This window comes from Scyliorhinus torazame, chromosome 4, assembly GCF_047496885.1.
Source record: "Scyliorhinus torazame isolate Kashiwa2021f chromosome 4, sScyTor2.1, whole genome shotgun sequence".
NCBI classification, from domain to species: domain Eukaryota; kingdom Metazoa; phylum Chordata; class Chondrichthyes; order Carcharhiniformes; family Scyliorhinidae; genus Scyliorhinus; species Scyliorhinus torazame.
In genome coordinates this window covers 235,317,087-235,344,584 of record NC_092710.1, presented here as the reverse complement: position 1 = coordinate 235,344,584, position 27,498 = coordinate 235,317,087, and the positions used below count along the sequence as shown (strand labels likewise).

General features: G+C 46.0%; 1 protein-coding gene across 1 annotated transcript in view; it reads left to right on the top strand.

The window, feature by feature from the left end:
* LOC140411482 (potassium channel subfamily K member 3-like) overlaps window positions 1–26,982 on the top strand; it is a 40,530-nt gene extending 13,548 nt beyond the window's left edge. The window contains exons 3-4 of the mRNA XM_072500574.1: window positions 22,369–22,491; window positions 22,717–26,982. Of these exons, the coding sequence (XP_072356675.1) occupies window positions 22,369–22,491; window positions 22,717–23,561 (968 nt within the window). The 3' untranslated portion in view covers window positions 23,562–26,982. The remainder of the gene's footprint in view (window positions 1–22,368; window positions 22,492–22,716) is intronic.
* The last annotated feature ends 516 nt before the right edge of the window (window positions 26,983–27,498 follow it).

Here is a 27,498-nt window from a genome sequence, read left to right as displayed (position 1 = left end):
TTCACGCCAGCCCCCGGCGATTCTCCGACCCGGCGGGGGGTCGTAGAATCTTGCCCCTCGTTCTTGATTGGGTGACAGGGTAGCACAGTGGTTAGCACTGTTGCTTCACAGCGCTAGGGTCCCAGGTTTGATTCCCGGTTTGGGTTACTGTCTGTGCGGAGTCTGCGTAGATTTCCTCCGGGTGCTCTGATTTTCTCCCACAAGTCCCGAGAGATGTGGGGCGGGATTCTCCACTCCACGCCGAAGTGGCCGCGCCGTCGTGAACGCCGTCGAGGTTCATGACGGCGCGGAACGGCCCCGGTCCCGACCGATTCAGGCCCTGACAATGGGCCAGGATTGGGGCCGCGTCATCTACACGCGCCAGGTCTTGTCGCCCGCGTAAAAGCAGCGCCGTATAGATGACGCGGCCGGCGCCGCATAACGGACATCATCCGCGCATGCGCGGGTTGGCCGGCGCCAACCCGTGCATGCGTGGTTGCCGTCCTCTCTAAATCCGCCCCGCAAGAAGATGGGGGATGAATCCTGCGGGGCCGCGGAAGGAAGGAGGTCCTCCTTCAGAGAGGACGGCCCGACGATCGGTGGGCACCGATCGCGGGCCACCCCACATTACAGGTGAAGCCCGGTGCAGGATCCCCCCTCGCCCCCCCACAGGCCGCCCCCCCCCCAGCGTTCACGCACCGCCCACGAATGCAGCGACCAGGTGTGGACGGCGCCGGGGAGAACCCGCCGTTTTGGCCTGGCCGCTCGGCCCATCCGGGCCTCAGAATAGCGGGGGTGCCGGAGAATCGCCATTTTGGGTGTCTCCGGCGAGTCTCCGGCCTGCGGCCCGCGAAACTCGACCGGGCCGTTCCCACCGCTTGGGAGAATCGCGGGAGGGCGTCGGACCGGCGTCCCCGGAAATATTGGCGGCCCAGGCGATTCTCCCAACCGGCGTGGGAGTGGAGAATCGCGCCCGTGCTGTTAGGTGAATTGGACATTCTGAATTCTCCCTCTGTGTACCCGATCAGGTGCCGGAGTGTGATGAATAGGGGCTTTTCACAGTAACGTCATTGCAGTGTAAATGTGAGCCTAATTGTGACAATAAAAGATTATTATTATATTATAGTTTCATCGAACACACAGTGCAAAAGGAGGCCATTCGGCCCTTTGAGTCTGCACCGACCCAATTAAGCCCTCACTTCCACCCTATCCCTGTAACTCAATAACCTCTCCTAACCTTTTCAGACACTGAGGGAAATTTAATATGGCCAATCCATCTATCTTGCCTTGCCATTGTTTTTGATGCTCCATGGCAAGTTAAGCCATTAACCACTAGAAAACTATTGAAGGTATTTTGTCAATCACTTGCTAGAGATCACGAACATAATGATTTTTACCTCAAATGTTTTTGAAAAATTTGAAAATTCCATCGTGAAAATAGAAGAAAATCTAAATATAAGAAAATCCTCAGGTCAAAATATTGTTGTCATATTTTAACACTGTGACTGGATATTTATGAAAATAAGCAAAATATTATAAAAATGGAAGTTACAGATATCATTGTCAACCAATTGATTAAAACTAGGGATGGATTGGATAAGACAAACATAAAGGTTTTGGATTACTGATGTCTTGGAAATTTGTCTCCCTAAATAGACCCAGTATTCTTTTTATTATGTGAATTTGGTGCAAACATTAAAGAGTTAGTGAAAAGATGTCACAAGCATAGTGTAAAGACAGGTAGAGAGAGACAAAGAAAAGTATGAGAGGAATAGAGAGAGAGAGAAACAGAAATAAAGAAAGTGAAGAGGATGAGAAAGGCAGTGAGAAAGGGAGTCCTCTGGAAAACAACACGTGCTTCCTGTCTAACAAGTTGACCCCGAGCCACCTTGGTCCCCTGCCCCAGTTGCAGGCAACCTGTGCCTGGTGTCTCACCACATGCAGATCAGGCTTCTAAGCTATTCTCTAAAATACCCGCAGCTGGCTTTGAAAGCAGACCAAGGCAGGCCAGCAGCACGGTTCAATTCCCGTAACAGCCTCCCCGAACAGGCGCCAGAATGTGGCGACTAGGGGCTTTTCACAGTAACTTCATTTGAAGCCTGCTTGTGACAATAAGCGATTTTCATTTCATTTCATTTCATTTCAGTATCAGTTTATGAACCAGTGGCTGCGAGTGTGCGATCAAATAATGGCATTTCCTCTTTTTCCCAGTCTTTCTGCTCCTCCACCTCTGGTCTGGTCAAGTGTCTGAAAAGTAAAAGACACAAGGTTAGGCTTGTGGTGAGGGTAGGACGGTGGAAACCAAGAAGGATATATGTAAACCATTAACAGTTATAAATCATAAGCAATTGTGGAAAGGGGCAAAGATTAGATGTGAGAAGGCAGAGTGGATGTGAAGATACCATGATCTATCGTTTCAGCCCTGCTGCTGGTCATGGCCTCAGTCACGGCTGCTCCAATAACAATGAGCACCATCTCCTCCATGCAGGCATGTCAGTTCCCTCTGATTAGGTACTGTCACCTCTGTTTATGAGCCACCTTGTCTTGCAAGAGAGAGGTAAGTGTGTCAGTCAGTGTAGTATAATATGTTTGGGTGATGAGTCTGTCATGGTTGAATAACTGGCAATGTGTACAAGCTGCCAGATTTGGGAAGTAAGTGTGTAAGGGTGAGATGAAGCTGTGGAATTTATGTATGGAGCCTGATCAATAGACATTTTTAATAAGTGATGGGGTGTGTCTGAGGCTAGTGATGCAGTTGGTAGGATTTGACATTTGAAAAAACATTCACTTGAGCCCATTGAACCCATTTTGGCGTTGCACACGGATCTTTGGCTATAACCCTCTGGCATTGGCTGTCATGACTTTCCCATTGTCTGTTTGGATGTCCTGTTCCCCAATGGATAATGTACATCCCTCCTTATCTCCGTCTCCTGCACCAAGGCCTCCAGTGCCCTGCTGGAAAATCTTGAAGCCTGCTTTCTGTCCTGTTATGCCATTCTTGTGCCACTCTTTGGGTGTCATTGAATTGCGTGGGCTTTATAGAACAATATTTTCCCTGTAATTGCTACTTTAATACGCAACGATTATATCCTTTAAAATGCCCAAGAGAAAACAATATATCCAGGTATATAATATATAATCCTGTAACTTCCTCAGAGTGGCAACCTCCATCAGAGTGGCACTGTGGCCGAATTTACCCTTGCTGTAATTACAAAGTCCCTGTTTGGCCCAATCTTCCTCACTCAGGCTGGGTGAGACAGGAGCAGCAAAGTGCACCCCGCTACATCAGCAAGGACTAACTGGGCCATAAATGAGGTGTTTAAAGAGACAATTAAAAGGAGGCACATATGTTTCAAAGGTAAGTGTTCAGACAATCTGGGAGGAGATTGGGAGGTGGGGGAGATGGCAGAGTAGGGGGGAAAATCAGGAGAGGTGGGTGGGTGGGAATGGAGACTGGGGTGGGCAGTGAGGGGGTGAACAGGGGGACAGCTGAGGCCCAAGATGGGGGGGGGGGCATCGAGACGGGAGTGGGTAGGTCGGTTCTGGAGTGATGGTGGGTCCCCTGGGGGGATCGTGTACGTGGGGGCTGTCTTGTGTAGGCCTAGATCTGGCCTTTTTAAATAGTTACTCTGTGGTTAAAAGTGATTTTTTTTCTTCTAACTTTTTCAGAGAAACTATCAGGGTAAAACTAGCAGAACGATCTCAGGTTAGCGATTTAAACCACTTCTGTCCAATTGTTCCCAGCCCAGCACAGTTATCTGGGTAAAGTTCGTACTTCTGAACAATTGCCGAGTAAACCCTTACATGGGAGCTTCCTTGAGGGATTCCCCAGCGCATCATTGGGGTACCCCCTAAATGCGATGCTGGGGAATCAGAAACTTAGAGGGTCATATCTTAAAACTATTCATCCATGCTCTGGGAACTACGTTTAATTGTATGTGAAGAAAATAAGTGATTGGTACAGAAATAAATCAACACACATTTTATAAATCGCTTTTTATCTCCGTTTTCAATCATGGAGTGAGAACTTTGCTCTTTGACTAATTAGTCTAACATCCTCCATCCAAAATAGCCCCATAAATTTAATTTATTGTGTTGGTTATGAAAGTTCTTAAGGTAACATCATCCTTTCTTGAGAGCTGTAAGCAATGCATTGCCAAATCTACTGATGAGAATTAAAACATTATCAATGTTTAATATAACTAAGATATTGGGTGGCACGATGGTGCAAACTCTACACGGACAGTGACCCGGGGCCAGGATCGAACCGGGTCCTTGGCGCCATGAGGCAGCAGTTCTAACCACTGCGCCACCATGCAGGCCCTTAAACCTGATTGTTAACTTTATTTATATGTGGTCTTTGAACTATACTGATTTGTTCAATTGTAATATATATAGTTCAAGTCTAGGGAGTAAGTTAAAAGGTTTTCCATTTATAATTGTTTAACTTTTAGCTGTAAAGCTATTACTTTGTTGCTAATGTGATTGATTCTGTGGTTAAATTAAAGTTTGTTTTAATGTAAAAGACATCTATTGGTCAGTGTTATCGTTCGTGTGGTACAGTCACCTTTCCTCACAGTTTTACAAATTGAAAATAGTTGGGTTCTCATCCGGGTTCTGAATAGTACCTTCACTATCACTGGGTCAAAATCCCGGAACTCCATTTGTAACAGCACTGCAGGTCTACCCACATAAGACAGACTGCAGCAGTTCACGATGGCAGCACATTACCACCTGTTCAAGGGCAATTTGGGATGGGCAGTAATTGCTGGCCTTGCCAGTGGCACCGAGAATGAATGAAGGAAAACATACTTTCTTGGGGCTTGGACGTCAGTAATCTGATTAGAGTGATGTTTATGACCACTGCCCATTGCTGGTGAGTTACCTTCCTGCTGGCCACTGTTTGGCATAATCCTGATGAAGGTGACAGGATTACAGTGTATTAAATTTCAGGGCTACAGATATTTCTCTCTCACGTGCATTCTTTCAATGGGCTGAAATTGAATCTGTACCAGTTCTTTCATTCTGTTGTCACTATAACTGGTGATAATTTGACATAACTAAAAGCCAATCCAATTTGGCGAAATGTGCATAAAACAAATCTGATGTCGATTCTGAACAGTTTAAGCATCTAGAAAATATTCCAGTATAATAAGAATGCGGGAGTGTGTGATCCAGCTCAACCATGACTCTACAGCTGTAATCCACATCTGGAATATTTTTGACAAAGCTTTGACAAAGACATCCAGACTCAAAACTTCAGCTCCGTTCTCTCTCCACAGAAGCTGTCAGATCTGCTGAGATTGTGCATCATGTTGTTTTGTTTCAGATTCCAGCATCCACAGTGATTTGCTTTTATCTTATTGTACTGGAATGTTTTCTAGATGCTTAAACTGTTCTGTCAGATTGTTTTATGCACATTTCGCCAAATTGGATTGGCTTTTAGTTATGTCAAATTGCACATCAGTTACAGTGACACATTTTAAAGTGAGGCATTCACTAAATATTAGATAATTGACATTAATTAACCCAAATGAATTGTTTTAATGGAGTGTTACGTTTTTCCAATAAATAATGATATTTGAAAGTTTCTTAGTTCTTTAAACAGATTCAACCACTGACCCACAGGTGTTTATGTAACACACAGACCGTTGTCAGCATTGATCATTATAAAAATATTTTAAAATCCAGACAACAGAATAATAATAAGAGCATCTTGTTCTTCAATTTTGCTGCATCCATAGTCCATATAATCCATGTATAGCCATTCTATTATATACACTTGTCTCTGTTTTCCTTGGCTATTGCACACACATGTGTACACACTTTCAAACATGCCCACATATCCATTCACACACACATTTATTTGTCTTCCATTGAAACCCTACAGTGCTGAAGGAGAACATTCAGCCCATCAGATCGTCATCAACCCTCTGAAAGAGTAATTTACCTAAGTCCACACCCCGACATCCCCATAACCCTATAATCCCACCTAACCTGAACATCTTTGGACACTAAGGGCAATTTTAGCATGGCCAATCCATATACCCTGTACATCTTTGGACTATGGGAGGAAGCGAGAGCACCTGGAGGAAACCCAAACAGACATGGGGAGAAGGTTCAAACTCCACACAGTCACCCAAGGCTCGAATCAAATCCAGACCCCCTGGTGCTGTGAGGCACTCAGTTCAAGGGCAATTATGGATGGGCAATAAATGCTGGCCCAGCCAGCGACACCCACATCCCCTGAAAGAATAATAAACAATATAGGCCACAACCCCATTCTCAACAAATCTTGATTCAAAACTGTCAACTTACCCCAAGCTAACTTCCTTGGGATTTGTTACAGATGCCACTACCTTGAGGAAGAAAAGTGTTTTATAATCATTAACCTTTTTCAAGGCTTGCGAGTTTTGCCCTGCATCTATTTTCTTATTCAACATTGCTGACAAGGCAGCATTTGTTCTTCCTCCCTAATTGCCCTTGAGAATGTGGTGGTCAGCTACGTTCTTGAACCACTGCAGTCCATCTGGTATAGGTACACCAATGCTGTTGGGAAGAGAGTTCCAGGATTTTGACCCAGCAACAGTGAAGGAATGGTGATCTAGGGCGAAATTCTCCGTAATCGGCGCGATGTCCGCCGACCGGCGCCAAAAACGGCGCAAATCAGTCCGGCATCGCACCGCCCCAAATCCGCATCTTGAGCGGCCGAGCCCTCACCTTGAGGGGCTCGGCCTGCGCCGGATTGATTTTCGCCCCGCCAGCTGGCGGGAAAGGCCTTTGGTGCCCCGCCAGCAGGCACGGAAATGACATTGCCGGGCGGCACATGCGCGGGAGCATCAGCGGCCGCTCACGGCATCCCCGCGCATGCGCAGTTGAGGGGGTCTCTTCCGCCTCCGCCATGGTGGAGACCGTGGCAAAGGCAGAAGGAAAAGAGTGCCCCCACGGCACAGGCCTGCCCCCGGATCGGTGGGCCCTGATCGCGGGCCAGGCCACCGTGGGGGCACCCCCCGGGGCCAGATCGTCCCGCGCCCCCCCCAGGACCCCGGAGTCCGCCCGCGCCACCTTGTCCCGCCGGTAAGAGAGGTGGTTTAATCCATGCCGGCAGGACAGGCATTCCAGCAGCGGGACTTCGGCCCATTCGGGTCGGAGAATCGCCGGGGGGCCCGGCATGGCGCGATTCCCGCCCCCGCCGAATCGCCGGTGCTGGAGAATTCGGCAACCGGCGGGGGCGGGATTCACGCCAGCCCCCGGCAATTCTCCGACCCGGGGGGTGGGGGGTCGGAGAATCCCGCCCCTAGTTTCAAGTCAGGATGGTGTGTGGCTTGGAGTGGCAAATGCAGGGATGATGTTCCCAAGCATCTGATGCCTTCTCCTTCCAGATGGTAGAGGTCATGAGTTTGGTGGGTGCTATCAAGGGTGCCTTAATGAGCTCATGCAGTGTATCTTGTACACACTGCTGTCATTGTGGATCGATGGTGGAGGGAGTGAATGTTTAAGTTGGTGGATGAAGTGCCAATCACAATCAAGCAGATCACTTGGTGCTGGATTGCATTGAGATTTTTGAGTGTTGATGATGCTGCACTCATCCAGGTAAATGTAAAATTTTCCATCGTACTCCTGACTTGTGCCTTGTAGATGATGTACAGGCTTTGGGGAGTCAGGAGATGAGTTACTCACTGCAGAATTCCCAGCATTAGACAAGTTAGTCTTATGGTCATTATATAGGTTTAATAGCTTTATTTATTTCATCCTTATTATTGACCTGCATCATATCACTACAGTATTTTGTCCAGTGGAAATATGCCACATTAACTTAATGATTAGCAGCAATATATTTCACACGCTGTTTTTAACATTAAATATAGCATTTTCTGAAATCATAACAATAATCTTTATTGTCACAAGTAGGCTTAGATTAACACTGCAATGAAGTTACTGTGAAAAGTCTATTCACCACATTCCGGCGCTGGTTCGGGTACACAAAGGGAGAATTCAGAATGTCCAAATTACCTAACAGCGTGCCTTTCGGGACTTGTGGGAGGAAACTGGAGCATCCGGAGGAAACACACGCAGATACAGAGAGAATGTACAGACTCCACACAGACAGGAATCGAACTTGGAACCCTGGAGCTGTGAAGCAACAGTGCTACCCACTGCGTTACCGTGCTGCCATGAATTAAAGAGTATAAAGTAAACCAAAAAGATTATTACATTTTTTATTATTTAACAAAATAATTCAAGTGAAAATTCTAGTATGAAAACCGAAATTGTTGAAAATACTCAGCAGGTCTGACACAATCTGTGGAGCCAGAAACAGTGATCTATTCTCCTCAGGATATTGTCCACATGGGGCATCGGGTGGAGAATCCCTTTTTACGATGGAATCGGGGGCGGTGCCTGTTTTTGGATGCTCCGTCCCGTCCAAAACGGCCTCATCGAGGAGTGCGCTGCATGCCGTTGGGGGGCCTCAGGACGACATTTGAAGGCCCTCCCCCAATGGGCCGAGTTCCCGACTGTGCGGACGACGTGTGGTCTCAGTAGCCGGGAACCCGGCGTGGCGGCTGGGGACTGTGTCCAGCGTTGCTACAGTCGGGCGCTAGCCGTGCTGCTGGCCGGGGGGGCTTCAGCAAGGACCGGGGATACTGGTGGAGTTGCCGGGGGCTGGTGAGGGGGTATCCAGAGGACACTATCGGGCAGGTCGGGTCCGCACACGGCCGGCTCCATGTTGTACGGTGTGACCGCTGCTGGTTATCGCCGTGAGCATATGCGGCCACAGACCCGGCAATTCTCCGGCCGTTTTTGTCGTGAAGGCTGGGCATTTTACATGGCGCGGCTGCTATCCCCTCACCGGTTGGAGGATTGGTGCTGGGGTGGCGCTGATTTTATTGACGTAAAACGCCACGGATCCTCCAGACATAGACTGGAAATCGGAGAATCCAGCCCGTGCACTCCAAACCCCAACTGCCTCCTTCCCAAACAGGACTGCTCTGACATATCCATCGGTTCCGCCTGTTCCTGCCCCACAGAACAGATTTCTTCTTATCCTGACTCTTTTTTTCTCACCATGTCCTGTCTCTTTCTACCTAGCTTCATGACACTTCTGGCACCCTCCACCACTTTGGCGGCACGGTAGCACAGTGGTTAGCACTGTTGCTTCACAGTGCAGGGACCCGGGTTCAATTCCTGGCATAGGTCACTGTCTGTGCGGAGTCTGCACGTTCTCCCCGTATCTGCGTCGGTTTCCTCCGGGTGCTCCGGTTTCCTCCCACAAGTCCCGAAAGACGTGCTTATTAGTTGAATTAGACGTTCTGAATTCTCCCTCAGTGTACCCAAGCAGGGGCTGGAGTGTGGCGGCTGGGGGATTTTCACAGTAACTTCATTGCAGTGCTAATGTCAGCCTACTTGGGACAATAAAGATTATTATTATTATTTCCAGTTTCCTTGCTCCAACGTCTCCTCTTCATGATAATCATCCAATTTGTCAACACATCCCCGATCAGTATGGTCTGTGAGCTCTCTGCTTCTTCCATGAGTTGGATTATAAGACCATATTGTTACGTCCTAGTGTGTTGCAATTATTGAGTCAGGGCACCAAAGAATGTCTAGTGTGTGATTAGTTAAGATTTATTAAATTACAATAATGTCGGTAGAAAACAATAATAATACTACTAATGAACTGTAAACTGTCAACTAGAATACGAGAGTTAATACAGAACACGACGATTCCTCACCCAGACTCCTTGAGGTTGCAGTGTCACATGGTGTAGTTCTACTGCCACCTGCTGGTTGGAGGTCTAATATATTAGCATACAGAATTGCTTATGCATATCATTACACATAAGAAATAGAATCAGGAGTAGGCTATTTAGTCCTTCAAGTCTGCTCTGTCATTTAATAAGGTCATGACTGATCTAACACTCACTAAGTCCACTTTCCTGCTTTCTCTCCATAACCCTTAATTCCCCTCCTGATTTAAAACCTATCGATCTTCGCCGTAATAATGTTGAAGGACTCGGCCTTCACAATTTTTGGGGTAAAGAATATGAAAGATACACCCTTCTTTGAGAGAAGAAATGGTTCCTCAAATCTGTTTTAAATGAGCAACCCCTTAAGGAGGTTGTGTCAGCTGAGTACCGGGCTCTTTTGGAGGAGGAGAAGGCACCACTGGAAGGGATCAAAGCAAAGTGGGAGGAAAAGTTGGGAGAGGATATGAAGGAGGGGTTCTGGTGTGAGGTGCTCCGGAGAGTGAATGCCTCCACCTCGTGCGCGAGGTTGGGGCTGATACAGTTGAAGATGATATACAGAGCACACCTCATGAGGGCGAGGATGAGCCGATTCTTTGAAGGAGTAGAAGATGTGTGTGAGCGTTGCGGGGGTGGGGGGGGGGGGGGGGCGGGGGGCGCCCGCTAACCACGTCCATGGGGGGGGGGCCCGCTAACCACGTCCATATGTTTTGGTCCTGTACCAAGCTAGAGGATTACTGGAAGGAGGTTTTTAGGGTAATTTCCAAAGTGGTGCACGTGAGACTGAACCTGGGCCCCTGGGAGGCCATATTCGGGGTGTCGGACTAGCCAGGGTTGGAAACGGGTGCGGAGGCAGATGTTGTAGCCTTCGCCTCATTGATCGAGGGTTGGAGAGCAGCCTCTCCACCCTGTGTCCTGGCGTGGCGGGGGGGATCTGTTGGAATTCTTGACTCTTGAGAAGGTTAAGTTTCAACTGAGGGGAAGGACAGAGGGGTTCTACAATTCATGGGCATTATTCATTATGCACTTTCAAGAACTGGGTAACATCAAACATTAGTTGGGGGGTGGGGGGTGGGAGGGCTGGGGGGGGGGAGGGGGGGCGATGGGTGTTAAGAGGGGCTATGGGGGATTCCTGATTCCTTTTTGTCAGTTTATGTGAACATGTGGGTGAATGTTTTGGGTTTGGTGGGAGGATGGGATGGTTGTTATTGATATGGGTGTCATAATGTACACCAGTATATCATGGTGCAGACACACACTGATGGACACAGAGTGGGACCAATCAACATACACAACACCACAGCCAATCACCAGTGAGAGCACATGCATTATAAAGACAGGGGGCATCAGAGTTCCCGCTCATTCGAGAAGCAGCTAGCTAGGAGCACAGAGCTCAGAGCCTGCAACACAGACATTCACCATGTGCTGAGTGCATCAACTGGTTAGGACAAGGCAAAGGTCTTTAGTTAAAGCTAGTATCGTATTTACCCACAGTTCAAGTGTGTTTAAATAGTTAACCTTTTAATAAAATAGTGTTGCACTACTTCAAGTGTTGGTGACCTGTATGTGATCCAGAACACCCAACACATCAATGGGGATTGACATATTTGTTACTGATTATTGTTTATTGTTGGTGGGTGTAAATTTGGGAGAAAATGGGAAAAAGGAGGAGAATAAAGAAATATTTAAATAAATGAGCACCCCCTTATTCTGCGACTGTGCCTGTGGTCTCCCATGAGTGGAAACACCCTCCCATCATTTCCCTGTCTATCTCCCAAAGAATCTTAGATGTTTCAATCAAATGGCCTCTCCTTCTTCTGAACTCCAAGGTGTACAGACCCAACCTGTTTAATGTTTCCTCAGGTGGCAGTCCCTCAATCCCTGGATAATCCTAGCCAACCTACTCTGTACTGTCTCCAAAGATAATGTATCGTTTCTTAAATAAGGGAATTAAAACTGTACACAATATTCTAAATGTGGCATCATTAGTACCCTATACATTTGCAGCAACACCTCTTTACATTTATACTCCAGTATATATACTCCTTTCTGGGATGCTTGTTGTATCCTCACAGTAAAAAATGTGCAAATTATCTATTTAACTCCTCTGCCATTATTTTGTTTCCCATAAATACTTCCCCTGTTTCATTCTCTAAGGGGTCAATGCTTTATTTTACTCCTCTCTTCCTTTCAATGTAGCTCTTATTGTCTGTTTTTACGTTTCTCGCTAGTTTGCCCTCATATTTATTTTTTCCATCCTGATTATTTTTTTTAGTCCATTTTTGCCGCACTCTGAATCTATCCTACCTTTCCGGCCGACCACCAACCTTTGTCAGTTTTCAACTGAGTACTCTCCTTAACTTTCTTGGTTATCAATGGTAGTTTCTTCCTCCGATTAGAACCTTTCCTCCTGATTGGAATGTATTTTAGCTAGGTGTCACAAACTATCTCACTAAATGTCTGCCACTGCTAATCTATTGTTTTTCCAATCTAAATGACCAGTCCACGTTGCCCACGCCATCCTCATACCTTCATAATTCCCCTTCTTCAAGTTTAACACTGATATGTTAGTCCCAATTTTCTCACACTCAAGCTGAATGCTAAATGCTGTCATACTGTGAGCACTACTTCCTATGGGATCCTTAACATTGACATCATTTATTAAACCTACCTCATTACACATTACCAGATCCAAAATAGCCTGATCCCTAGTTGGCTCCATGACATATTGCTCCAAGAAATCATCCTGAATGCGGTCACTGAATTCATCCTCTTGGCTCCCATTTCCAATTTGATTACCCAATCTATATGAAAATTAAAGTTACCCATGATTAATGCAGTTCTGTTTTTGCATGCATTTGTTATTGCTTGATTTAAATTCTTTCTTACAGTGTGGCTATTTTTCAAGGGCCAAAACGATTTTCCTATCACTCACTTCCTTCAGTATTTTCCGCTTCTACCCAAATCGACTTCACATTCTCCCTCAGAACTGTACTTACTTCCTTTCTTATCAGCAGAGCTACCCCACCGCCTTTTCCTTCTTGCCTGACCTTCCTGAAAGTCAAATAACCCTGAATATTGACTTCCCAACTTTGATCTACTTGCAACAATGTCTCAGTAATGGCTATCAGATCAGACCAGTTAACTCCATTTGTGCCATCAGTTTATTTACCTTCTTTTTTATGCTATGTGCTTTAAGATACAGACATCTTAATTTTGTTTTTCAACACTTTTCCTTACACTAAGCCTAACTCTAGGTACAATAGAGCCACTGTTTGCTTTTTTGTCTTTTATTTCCATGTCTTCCTCTTTTGCTTTTACTTTTTCTGCCTTTTGTTTCAAAACCAATTTCCATCTTCTCTAACTCAGGTACCCATCCTGATCTTCCACCAAACACCACCCTCCTTCATCAGGCTGAACTTGTCCTCATACTACATAACTTCACCTTTAGCTCCACTTCCTTCTTTTATACAAAAGGTCTTGTCCTGAACTGATACTTTTCATTAACGCTTTTTCCAATTTACACTCTTCCCTCACCGTCACATAGTCTATCTCTGACTCTTCTTTTCCTTGACTTCTCTGGCCCAGATTTTTGCCCCCAGCTCAGGTTTGCCAAGTTAGCAATTTCTGGATCGGTGAACCTGATCTTTAAAAATGTCTGCCCGCAGGTTGGATTTTCAGTTGGATGGGAGGGCTGGTGGGGTGGGATGGGGATGGGCAGTGGGGATGCTACGGACTGAAGTAGAAGTTGGGGCAGGAGACCCCAGAACAAACACAAAGGCTGTGCTGTGGCACTGTGTTTAAATAAATAAAATTCATTGCCCCCATGCTCTTATTCCAACAGAGTCCCTCTACCCACCCCCATTTCCCCATACCCTCCTGCCAAATTAATACCCCTCTACCCACCCCATTACACTATACCCCATGCCAATTTAGTGCCCCTCTACCAACCCCAATGCTCCTTACCATCATGCCAACTTAATGACCCTCTACCCACACCATTGCCCCATATCCTGGGGCTGGTTTAGTGCAGTGGGCTAAACAACTGGCTTGTAATGCAGAACAAGGCCAGCAGCGTGAGTTCAATTCCCATACCGGCATCCACGTAGCAACTTTGGGGCTTTTCACAGTAACTTCATTGAAGCCTACTTGTGACAATAAGCTATTATTATTAAACCCTGATACCAATTTAATGCCCCTCTACCAACCCCATACACTCTATGATAACTGAAAACCCTTCTAGACACCATCATTTCCCTCTACACCCATGCCAAGTTAGTGTTTTTCTACTCACCCCCCTTGCCCAATACCACCATGCCACTTCATGCTAACCCATTCTCCCCACACACCATCCTTTGTCCTATCCCCCCCCCCCCTCCTTCCCAACTTGCCTAGTATCCTTGGACAGTTCCTTGACAGGTTTGACACTTTCTGGACAGCTTTGACAGGCTTGACTGCTGGACAGCTCCATGACAACTCAACAGTTCCAATTAGTTTGTACATAAAAAGTGCATTTTCATGTTCACTTTATCAATCCTAAAGGGTGTCTTACCTCTCCAAAAGTGTACTGGACACTATCCAAAGGGATACCTTACTCTGACTATCCAAACACATTCGCCAAGTCCAGATTTTCTTTTACCTGTTCTAATCTGCATACTCTAAATTCTACATGCTTGTTTTTTTCAAAATCCCACTTCCATGGAGGCAGCTGGTTATTTAAATGCTGACAACCTGCAGCACAAATCTGTGAATCATGCATGTCTGAACACCAGCCTGACTCCAATTCCCCCCCTTACTGGGTTTGGGGTGAGACTTAGTATTTTTGGACATTTACAGGACTTTAGCCATGATGGAGAGGCTCTCTGTTGTGGGAGAAATCCAGGCCTCTGTCTCCAGTTTGGAGCATAGGGCATTGACCAAGATTCACTGAAGCCCACAGCTACGTTGACTAAATTTCCTCGCCCTGACTTGCTGTAAGGGATCGATTCCATTCTCCCACTTTCTTCACCTCCACTGTATCTGTTGCAACAATGCAACTTGCCATACTAGTTCTTCAGATAAGTCATCCTTGTTCCTCCAATGAGAATTTCCCTGAATCATGGCTAACAAGGCTTTTTGAAAATGAAATGAAATGAAAATCGCTTACTGTCACAAGTAGGCTTCAATGAAGTTGCTGTGAAAAGCCCCTAGTCGCCACATTCCGGCGCCTGTTTGGGCAGGCTGGTACGGGAATTGAACCATGCTGCTGGCCTGCCTTGGTCTGCTTTAAAAGCCAGCGATTTAGCCCAGTGAGCTAAACCAGCCCCTTTTTAATGTGTCTATTCCATTTCCTGCACCTCTGGTCTCACCGTGTCACTCCCTTTCCAGCCCAGAACTGTGATAGGGTTCCTGTTATCCTCACCTCCCACCCCATCAATCTGCACATTCATTGGATCATCCTCCACCACTTCCACCACCTCCAGCCGGATGCCACCACAAAACACATCTTCCCCTCCCCTTTCAACATTCAAAAAGAACCGTTGCCCCCGTGATATGCTAGTGGACTCCTCAATCTCACCCCTTCCCATGGCACCTTCCCATGTAAGCACAGGAGATTCTTACATAAGGGTACATTATCTGAATGCTCGTAGTATTCGGAATAAGGTAAATGAGTTGATGGCGCAAATCATCGTGAATTACTATGATTTAGTGGCCTTTACTTAAACATGGATAAAGGATGGTCACGACTGGGAGTTAAATATCCAAGGGTATCAAACTATTCAGAAGGACAGAGTGGATGGTAAGGGAGGCGGTGTAGCTCTGTTATTTAAGGATGACATCCAGGCAGTAGTGAGGGATGACATCGGTGCTATGGAGGATAAGGTTGAATCCATTTGGGTAGAAATCAGGAATAGTAAGGGAAAAAGTCACTGATAGGAGTAGTCTATAGGCCACCAAATAGTAACATTACAGTGGGACGGGCAATAAACAAAGAAATAACTGATGCATGTAGAAATGGTACAGCAGTTATCATGGGGGATTTAAATCTACATGTTGATTGGTTTAACCAGGTCGGTCAAGGCAGCCTTGAGGAGGAGTTTATAGAATGTATCCTCGAGAGTTTCCTAGAACAGTATATGATGGAACCTACAAGAGAACAAGTGATCCTAGATCTGGTCCGGTGTAATGAGACAGGATTGATTAATGATCTCATAGTTAGGGATACTCTCGGAAGGAGTGATCACAATATGGTGGAATTTAAAATACAGGTGGAGGGTGAGAGGTAAAATCAAACACTAGTGTTTTGTGCTTTAACAAAGGAGATTGCAATGGGATGAGAGAAGAGCTAGCTAAGGCAGACTGGGAGCAAAGACTTTATGGTGAAACAGTGGAGAACCTTCCAAGCGATTTTTCACATTACTCAGCAGAAGTTTTTCCCATCAAAAAGGAAGGACTGTAGAAAGATGAAAAATCGACCTTGGATATCTAAGGAAATAAGGGAGAGTATCAAATTGAAGGAAAAAGCATAGAAAGTGGCAAACCTTAGTGGGAGACTAGAGGATTGGGAAATCTTTAGGGGGCAATAGAAAGCTACTAAAAGGCTATAGAGTAAGATAGATTAGGAGAGTAAACTTGCTCAGAATATAAAAACAGATAGTAAAAGTTTCTACAAATATATAAAACAAAAAAGAATGGCTAAGGTAAATATTGGTCCTTTAGAGGATGAGAAGAGAGATTTAATAATGGGAGATGAGGAAATGGCTGAGGAACTGAGGTTTATTGGGTCGGTCTTCACAGTGGAAGACACAAATAACATGCCAGTGACTGATGTAAATGAGGCTATGACAGGTGAGGACCTTGAGACGAGTGTTATCACTAAGTAGGTAGTGATTGGCAAGCTAATGGGGCTAAAGGTAGACAAGTCTCTTGGCCCCGATGGAATGCATCCCAGGGTACTAAAAAAGATGGCTAGGCAAATTGCAAATGCACTCCTGATAATTTATCAAAATAGTGACCAGCGGATTGGAAAATAGCAAACGTGACACCACTGTTTAAAACAGGAGGTAGGCAGAAAGCGGGTAATTATAGGCCAGTTAGCTTAACTTCGGTAGTAGCGAAGATGCTGATAGGAGGTAGGCAGAAAGCGGGTAATTATAGGCCAGTTAGCTTAACTTCAGTAGTAGGGAAGATGCTGGAATCTATCATCAAGAAAGAATCAGCGAGGCATATGGATGGAAATTGTCCCATTGGGCATACGCAGCATGGGTTCATAAAGGGCAAGTCGTGCCTAACTAATTTAGTGGAATATTTTGAGGACATTACCAGTGCAGTAGATAACAGGGAGCCAATGGATGTGGTATATCTGGATTTCCAGAAAGCTTTTGACAAGGTGCCATACAAAAGGTTGCTGCATAAGATAAGGATGCATGGCATTAAGAGAAAAGTAGTAGCATGGATAGAGGATTGGTTAATTAATAGAAAGCAAAGAGTGGGGTTTAATGGGTGTTTCTCTGGTTGGCAATCAGTAGCTAGTGGTGTCCCTCAGGGATCAGTGTTGGGTCCACAATTGTTCACAATTTATACAGATGATTTGGAGTTGGGGATCAAGTGCAATGTGTCCAAGTTTGCAGACGACACTGGTAAAGCAAAAAGTGCAGAGGATACTGGAAGTCTGCAGAGGGATTTGCATAGTTTAAGTGAATGGGCTAGGGTCTGACAGGTGGAATACAATGTTGACAACTGTGAGCTTATCCATTTTAGGAATAACAACAAAAGGGATTATTATCTAAATGATAAAATATTAAACCATGCTGCTGTGCAGAGGGACCTGGGTGTCCTAGTGCATGAGTCGCAAAAAGTTGGTTTACCGGTGCAACAGGTGATTAAGAAGGTGAAGGGAGTTTAAGACTAGGTAAGTTATGCTGCAACTGTATAAGGTGTTAGTGAGGCCACACCTGGAGTATTGTGTTCAGTTTTGGTCTCCTTACCTGAGAAAGGACGTACTGGCGGCTGGAGGCCGTGCAGAGGAGATTCACTAGGTTAATCCCAGAGTTGAGGTGGTTGAATTACGAGGAGAGGTTGAGTAGACTGGGACTACTCGTTTGAATTTAGAAGGATGCGGGTGAATCTTATAGAAACATAAAATTATGAAGGGAAGAGATAGGATAGATGCGGGGAGGTTGTTTCCACTGGCGGGTGAAAGCAGAACTAGGGGGCATAGCCTCAAAATAAGCGGAAGTAGACTTAGGACTGAGCTCAGGAGGAACTTCTTCACCCAAAGGGTTGTGAATCTATGGAATTCCCTGCCCAGTGAAGCAGTTGGGGCTCCTTCATTGAATATTTTCTTTTTTTTTTCGTAACAAAACAAGAAACTTTATTTCAACACTATCACCGAGACAGATTTGAGCGGGAACTATCAGAAACCGTGTGGAGATGGAGAGTTGGCAGCGGAGAGAATTGAACAGGGTGGGAGGGGGGGGGGAGAGTATGCGGGGAGAAATTAGTTAAATAGGTTTTGCAGCGAATAGATCGACACCTCCCGAGCAAGACAAGGCTCGAGGTACAAGGTAATTATGGAATACAATGTTGACAAATGTGAGGTTATCCATTTTAGTAGGAATAACAGCAAAAGAGATTATTATTTAAATGATAAAATATTAAAACATGCTGCTGTGCAGAGAGACCTGGGTGTGCTAGTGCATGAGTCGCAAAAAGTTGGTTTTCAGGTGCAACAGGTGATTAAGAAGGCAAATGGAATTTTGTCCTTCATTGCTAGAGGGATGGAGTTTAAGACTAGGGAGGTTCTGCTGCAATTGTATAAGGTGTTAGTGAGGCCACACCTGGAGTATTGTGTTCAGTTTTGGTCTTCTTACTTGAGAAAGGACGTACTGGCACTGGAGGGTGTGCAGAGGAGATTCACTAGGTTAATCCCAGAGCTGAAGGGGTTGGATTACGAGGAGAGGTTGAGTAGACTGGGACTGTACTCATTGGAATTTAGAAGGATGAGGGGGGATCTTATAGAAACATATAAGATTATGAAGGGAATAGATAGGATAGATGCGGGCAGGTTGTTTCCACTGGCGGGTGAAAGCAGAACTAGGGGGCATAGCCTCAAAATAAGGGGAAGTAGATTTAGGACTGAGTTTAGGAGGAACTTCTTCACGCAAAGGGTTGTGAATCTATGGAATTCCTTGCCCAGTGAAGCAGTTGAGGCTCCTTCATTAAATGTTTTTAAGATAAAGATAGATAGTTTTTTGAAGAATAAAGGGATTAAGGGTTATGGTGTTCGGGCTGGAAAGTGGAGCTGAGTCCACAAAAGATCAGCCATGATCTCATTGAATGGTGGAGCAGGCTCGAGGGGCCAGATGGCCTACTCCTGCTCCTATTTCTTATGTTCTTATTATGTAACAAGAGCACGGTACCGGTCTGATTCGCACTGGCGGGTTTCTGAGCACCCACTGTGACAGCTCCATCTGTGAGAATATTCCCATCCAGCCGCTGCTCAATCTCTCCCTGCCAGTCAGCTAACCACCTGACCATAACTGGTGGGGCAGGATCTCTCCCTCTCCTCCCTACCCCGCCATGGCCAGCCAGCAATGTGCCAGGGTCGAGGGGGGGGGGATTTCGGAATGTATACCTGAGAGTTCATTCCTTGCAGCAACAAGATCATTTTGAACAACCCCGTGAAACCCTTGGGAAATCCCATGAAGACGTAGTTAACCAAAGCGAGAGTGGGGTTGGGGGTTATCTCGGCCCATTAGCCGACTTCTCCCACATTGGCGTTTGGGCCTGACTCGCAGTTAGAGCTCATTTACAAAGTCCAATAAACTCCAACCTAACACCCCTCCCTCCCCCCGCGCCACACACGCACACACAGGGGCACACGCACACACAGGGGCACACGCACACACAGGGGCACACGCGCACACAGGGGCACACGCTTACACAGGGGCACACGCACACAGGGGCACACGCTCACACAGGGGCACACGCACACAGGGGCACACGCACACAGGGGCACACACTCACACAGGTGCACACGCGCACACAGGGGCACATGCTTACACAGGGGCACACGCACACAGGGGCACACGCTCACACAGGGGCACACACATGCACAGGGGCACACGCTCGCACAGGGGCACACACACGCACAGGGGCACACGCGCACACAGAGGCACACGTACGCAGGGGCACACGCACACACAGGGGCACACGCGCACACAGGGGCACATGCGCACACAGAGGCACATACACATGGGGCACACGCACAGAGGGGCACATGCCACACATATAGGGGTACACGTCACACAAGGGCACACGCACATATACACACAGGGGAACTCGCACACACACACATAGACAAACACCACACATGCAGGGGAAAACGCCACACACAGAGGCACACGCACACACATGGGGCACACGCACACACAGGGGCACACGCACACACAGGGGCACACGCGCACACAGAGGCACACGTGCACACAGAGGCACATGCCACACACACGGGGCACACACACACACACGGGGCACATGCCACACACAGGGGCACACACCACACACACAGGGCCACATGTGCACCACACACACAGGGGCACACACCACACACGAGCACATGCCACACAGACACGGGGGCACACGCACAAATACACACAGGGGCACTCGCACGCACACAGATGGGTACACGCGCACACACACGCACACAGGGGCGCACACACACATACACAAGGGGCACACGCACACACAGATGGGTACACGTGCGCACACACGTACACAGGGGCGCACACACACATACACACAGAGGACACATGCACACAGAGGGACACAGGGATGTACACATGTGCACAGAGGCACATGTTTGCATAGGGGCGTACACGCAAGCACACACACGGGGCATGCACACAGGGGCACACATGGAAACACACACACGGACTGAGTGAATGCTCGGGTGAGAGGATATATGTGTGAATAAATGTATGCGTGTGGGTGAGTGTGTGTGCGTGCACGGGTTTAACTTCTCACACTGTGGCAGGTCCCAATATATCAGGGGAGAAAATCCCAGACTTACTGGAAGGGCATGGCGTTCCCTCCCAGGCTGGGACCTGAAAATATCCGGTGTCCAGGGTGGACGTACAAGAGCAGGAAGCGGTCAGTGAGCAGCACGGGGCGAGCGGATACACTTAACCTAACATAACCCACAAACCAACACCCCCCACCCCACCCAAACTCAAACGGGAGTGCAGCGCTCATCCTGAGACCACGAACACAGCCTCGCACCAACACCATCTCTCGCTTGAGATGGTCCAGATCAGTCCCGCCTGAGGCTCCTTCCAATAACACATCAGATCAGCTTTTCAAAGGTCTTGATGCCATCTTCCACCTTCTGCAGTTCCGTCTCGATTTGCTTCAACTTTTCCGAATCCATCTCCTGGATTTTCTGAGGCACTTTGGTCTGGTAATCCGGCTTGGAGAGTTTCTCCGTGAGCTTCGCGACCTGTTTCATTGAATATGTTCAAGGTAAAGGTAGATAGTTTTTTGAAGAATAAAGGAATAAAGGGTAATGGTGTTCGGGCGGGAAAGGGGAGCTGAGTCCACAAAAGATCAGCCATGTTCTAATTGAATGGCGGAGCAGGCTCGAGGGGCCAGATGGCCTTCTCCTGCTCCTAGTTCTTATGTTCATATTCAACACTTGCCCTTTTCTCTTTTCACTGTCCAAGATCCTAAGCAATTTTTCCAGGTGGAACAGTGATTTACTTGCGCTTCATCCAATGTAGTACACTATATTTGTTGCTCACGATGTGGCCTTTTCACTGGGGTGACTGAATACTGATTATGTAATTGCTTTGTGCAGGAGGTCGATTCAGTCTGTAATCTTGACCCTGGCCTCTGGTTGGTTGTCATTTTAATTCTCTGCACCACTCCACTTTGATCTTTCTGTCCTTGGCCTATAAAGCTCAATGTAAACTCCCAGAAAAGCATGTCATATTTTAATTAGATACTTTAGAGCCTTCTGGACTCAACATTGAGTGAGCTAATTTCAGGTCATACCCCCTGCTCTTTCGTTCTGAAAGGCAGCTGTTGGTCGTGGTTCTGCTTTCCTCATTTACACTTTTTAAATGCACATCTTTTTGTTTCTTTACTGGTCTATTTCAGCCTTGCACCTTCATTCCTTTTGTTATTTAAGTTCTGGCGACTTCCACTCTATTTTGCAGCATGGTGGCACAATGGTTAGCAATGACGCACAGTCCAGCGACCTGGATTCAATTCCAGCCTCGGGTGACTGTCCGTGTGGAGTTTGGACTTTCTCCCCAGTGGGTTTCCTCCGGGTGCTCCAGTTTCCTCCCACAGCCCAAAGATGTGTTGGCCATGCCAAATTGCCCTTTCGTGTCCAAAAGGTTAGGAGGGATTACTGGGTTACGGGAATAGGGTGGAGGCATGGGCCTTGGAGGTAAGGTGTTCTTTCCGAGGGCCGGTGCAGACTCGAATGGCCTCCTTCTGCACTGTAAATTCTATGATTCTATGACAGGAATTCTCATTTTTCATTTCCTCCCCATCGCCTTCATATTCCCTGCCTTGCTTAAAAACTGCCTATCACTAAGCATTCCCAGTTTTGATGAAAGGTCAGCGACCTGAAATGCAAACTCTGTTTCTGTCTTCACAGCTGCTGCCAGACCTGCAGCACTTTCTGCATTTATTCCAGACTTCCAGCATCCACAGTATTGCACTGTTGCAAATTCTAGCAGTTGGTATCTATTCAATCTGGTTTGGTTGACTCTGTTTGAAAGTAAGAACGTGACAAGCAAAAATGAGGTTTTCCTTGCTTTGCACTCACAAGGTTTACAAAGACGTTAATGAGAAAATACGTCCCCTTTAATATTGTAGACAAAACTGTTTTGCAGCAGGTTTCTCGATACTTTAATGCTAAGTTTCCTGACTAATGTAATAAAATCAGATTTATTGATATTGAATCCTGTTTGTTAATAAATGAATGTACATTTTTGTTTGGCAGGATATGGCCATGCTGCTCCAAGCACTGATGGAGGGAAGATTTTCTGTATGTTTTATGCCCTGCTTGGGATTCCACTCACCCTGGTCATGTTTCAGAGCATGGGAGAAAGAATCAATACATTTGTCAAGTATCTCTTACACAGAATCAAGAAGTGCCTTCGAATGAAACGAACAGAGGTCTCCATGGCAAACATGGTCATCATTGGTTTTTTCTCTTGCATCAGCACCCTGTGTATTGGTGCTGCTGCATTCTCATATTATGAGGATTGGACCTTTTTCCATGCTTATTACTACTGCTTCATCACACTCACCACCATCGGTTTTGGGGACTATGTGGCTCTACAGAAGCATGATGCTCTTCAAAAGAACCCTCACTATGTGGCATTTAGCTTTGTCTACATTTTGACAGGCCTGACAGTAATTGGAGCTTTCCTCAACCTGGTAGTTCTGAGGTTCATGACAATGAACGCAGAAGATGAAAAACGTGATGCAGAGCAGAAAGCCTTGCTAATAAGAAATGGACAAAGTACCATCCGTACAACGGAAACCTCTGGGAACTTCCGGAACATGTATGCAGAGGTTCTTCATTTTCACTCCATGTGTTCGTGTCTCTGGTATAAGAGTCGCGAGAAGTTGCATTATTCAATTCCTATGATCATCCCCAGAGATACATCGACATCCAACACTTGCATCGAACAGAGTGATGCATCTCCAAATAGGCTTCCTGAAAATTTTTCAAATGGATGCGTCTGTAACCTACACAGATCTACAATTAGCTCTGTGTCTACGGGACTACACAGCTTGTCTGCTGTCAGAGGACTCATGAAAAGAAGAAGTTCTGTGTAATAATGTTGCAACTGATTGTTTCAGATATTGATGGATGTCATGTATATAATTAACAGTATCCACAAGTTAGTCAATTGGACCTATCCATTTTGTTTAATATCTTACCAAGCAAAAATAACAAGATGTTTATTCAAAAAAGTGGCATGCATAAATATCAGTTATGGTGTTTGCTTTGGGATTTATACTGATAAGTTTGAGAAAAGGTGCAAACAAACTGCCTAACACACTTGCAAATACAGGATGGAAACATTTTTTTTAAAGAACACCTGTATCTGGAAATGGTTTTAGAAAGCCACAGCTTGTCCTAATTAAATAGCACCTGGGATAAACATTTGACACATAGTCAACTGCGTTTAATAAATACCCTGATTCAATGAATCACCACTTATAGTATATAGATTTAAAGGTCTCAAATTGCTTGCAGTGTTATTTAATGGCAATACTGCTTGCATATAATGAGTAGTGTTGTTATGCAGTTCAGGATATCCAAATCTGTCAAAGCCAAAGCTGGTGTCACAATATTTACTTTTGATACCAGAGAGTGGGAGCATCAAATAAACTGGGAGTCAAGAGGAGAGTGGCAGGAGCTGGAACTGTAGGCAGGAGTCAGAGCTTGACTGTAACAGTTTGAAGCAGAGTTCGCCCCTAATGGCCCAGAAATTATACCCAAAAAATCTGGCCATGCATGTTTTTCAGGAGATTTCCAGCCCAACTAAGCTCCCAATCTGGCAGTGGTGCACTGCGCAGCTTACAAGATCCATTTTTTAAAATGCTCCAGCAGTTTTCTCTTCCAATTTCTCTGATGGGGTCAGTCAGCTCAGTTGGCTGGACAGCAGGTTCATGATGCGGAATGACGCCAACGGCGCGGATTAATTCCCGTACCAGCTGAGGTTATTCCTGCCTTCTCAACTTTGCCCTCGCCTGAGGTGTAGTAACCCTCAAGTTAAATCACCACCAGTCCGCTATCAAAGGGGAGAGCACCCTATAGTCCTCTGGGACTGTGACGATATTTATGTTTGCTAAACTCACCCAACACAATGTGGCACTAATCAATAGAGAGGCCCTCACTCACCTGGGGGCTGCAGCACCAATCTTCAGTCGTGATTTAGTTGCAGCTCTACACACCTCCACACATCTATGGAAATGAGACCTGAGGCCCAATATTCGAGATGCCTTGGCCTTCAACATAGAGATTTGGGGCAAGGCTATACTGTCAAGACAATAATGAATAATGGTCATTTAGAAGAGAAATTAATCACAGCCTATGATCATTCATCAAGCAGCCAATGTGTTCAATAGAGGAGAAGGGAAAAATGTTTGAGAGAAAAAAAAAATATATTAAAATGCTGGAACAGCTGATAGGAATTAATACTTCAATGAATAACCATGCTCTTGAATTTTTTTACAATGTACAGCTCATTTTATGTACAACAGTGAGCAGCTGAGTTTAGGAAGCAAGGTGATATAATCAAACCAATGTTTGCAAACTCCCACGTATAACAAATATTTAGCTTGGAAAATTGCTTGTTATATGGTGACCATAACAAAATATTAACCCATTATTGACTAGTTCAACCCGTTTCAAATCAAAATCAAAACTTTCTCTTCCAATTTTTCAAGAATGACACTTTCTCCTGTTTTCTATCCAATTAATTTCCCATTACAAACTGGATGAGCTCATTCAATTATTAAATCTTATTACACACTACTAGAGAGATATTTTAACACCTGCGGTGCTCGTTTCTTAACTACTTATTGCCAACATTATTTGTATCTGCAGTGAACATTATAATAGGTCAAAGTTGAGAGGATCAAGTAAAATTGCAATCTAAAAGTATATATATCATCCATATATCCCCTATTGCACTGTTAGCTCAATAGGAATAAAACAGTACTTTGAAAACTGACATTTCTGGGATCTATTCAGCCATTAACAAGAGAAAAGAGTGGTGAATGTTATTGCCAGAGCCTTCTAAATGTGGACGGACCTGCTTGTATAACCAACATTTTCTCGATTTCATTTGTACTCTTTATCAGAACTTTGAAATGGTTCGTATAAAGCTATTTGTGATAGTACAACATATCATTTTATCTGGTTGTTAACAGTTGTACTGCACAAATGTGTGTGTGTTACTGCATATCTTAACGGTCACACAGTAGTGGTCAAGTTTCTAACCTCATGCTGCTGTTAGCACATCAGAAATGCATAACCTGAGAGGCTCCCTGCTGCAGTGTAAGTGCAAAAAAAAACCTGATTTAGTCAAACTATTTTCTATCATCTGAACATGAGTAAACTCACGATTAGCATACACTGCTTTGCTAATGCTAATAGAATATTGGGCTGGAAATTAAAATATATGTTCGCAAAGTGTTGAGAGTGAAGATTTGCTAGTTTATATTTTTCATATTTCATTCATGTTGTTACAGGTTCTTTCCCTGCTTGTTATCTTATTGATATAGTTCAAATTTGACTATGGAAAATACCACAGTGTCAAGGACTGGCATTAAAAGGTTAAAATCTAATCATCATGAAATTCTCTATTTAATTTTACTGAAAAAGGAGATATGCCCTTGGACTTCACAAGAATCACAGTGTAAGAGGGAAACAACAATTTATACAGTATGAGAAGAGAATGCAGGTCAGTTGCAAGTGGATTCTGGTAGAGGCATTGACATTGGAGAGTGCACTAGTTGAAGGTGACTGGCAGACAACTGCCGAGCATTGTTTGAAATTTAAACAAGGCAGCCTGACCCTGATTAGTCAAGGCATTGTCCTGGAAAATGAATCAGCAAATGGCTGCCACTTATTTCATATATCAGATTACTCATTACTCGTGTTGCTAATGCACAGTAGCAGCATGAAACAGCTAGATTCACCTGTTGCTCAGATTTTTTAGATACCTTGCCCTTCCAGTGTTATCTGAGGTAGGCTGGGTGCTTTTCTTGTCCATTCATGAATTTCGGTGCTATTGTGATGCTAGATACGTGGGTCGTACATCCCAACAATTGGTGGATCACATCAGATTGTCTCAGCCGCTGTTCTCAACAAGCAATGTAAAGACCATACCAACAAGCCAGTGCTTGTAAAACTGAAAACACAGGGCGCGATTCTCCACTCCCACGCCGGTTGGGAGAATCGCCTGGGCCGCCAAAATTTCCGGGGACGCCGGTCCGACGCCCTCCCGCGATTCTCCCAAGCGGCGGGAACGGCCCGGTCGAGTTTCACGGGCCGCAGGCCGGAGAATCGCTGGAGACACCCAAAATGGCGATTCTCTGGCACCCCCGCTATTCTGAGGCCCGGATGGGCCGAGCAACCAGGCCAAAATGGCAGGTTCCCCCCGGCGCCGTCCACACCTGGTCGCTGCAGTCTTGGGCGGTGCGTGAACGCTGGGGGGGCGGCCTGTGGGGGGGCGAGGGGGGATCCTGCATCGGGCTTCACCTGGAATGTGGGGTGGCCCGCGATCGGTGCCCACCGATCGTCGGGCCGTCCTCTCTGAAGGAGGACCTCCTTCCTTCCGCGGCCCCGCAAGATCCGTCCCCCATCTTCTTGTGGGGCGGACTTAGAGAGGACGGCAACCACGCATGGGCGGGTTGGCGCCGGCCAACCTACGCATGCACGGATGACGTCCGTTATGCGGCGCCGGCCGCATCATCTATGCGGTGCCGCTTTTACGTGGGCGACAAGGCCTGGCGCGTGTAGATGACGCTGCCCCGATACTGGCCCATTGTCAGGGCCTGAATCGGTCAGGACCGGGGCTGTTCCGCGCCGTTGTGAACCTCGATGGCATTCACGACGGCGCGGCCACTTCGGCGTGGGAGTGTAGAATCCCGCCCACAGTTTCCAACATTAGATGTGATTCCACGATTGGACAACATTTGCTAAATAATCCACAGTATGCTAAGATTTATGTTGACAACCAATTTAGAATTGGCAGTT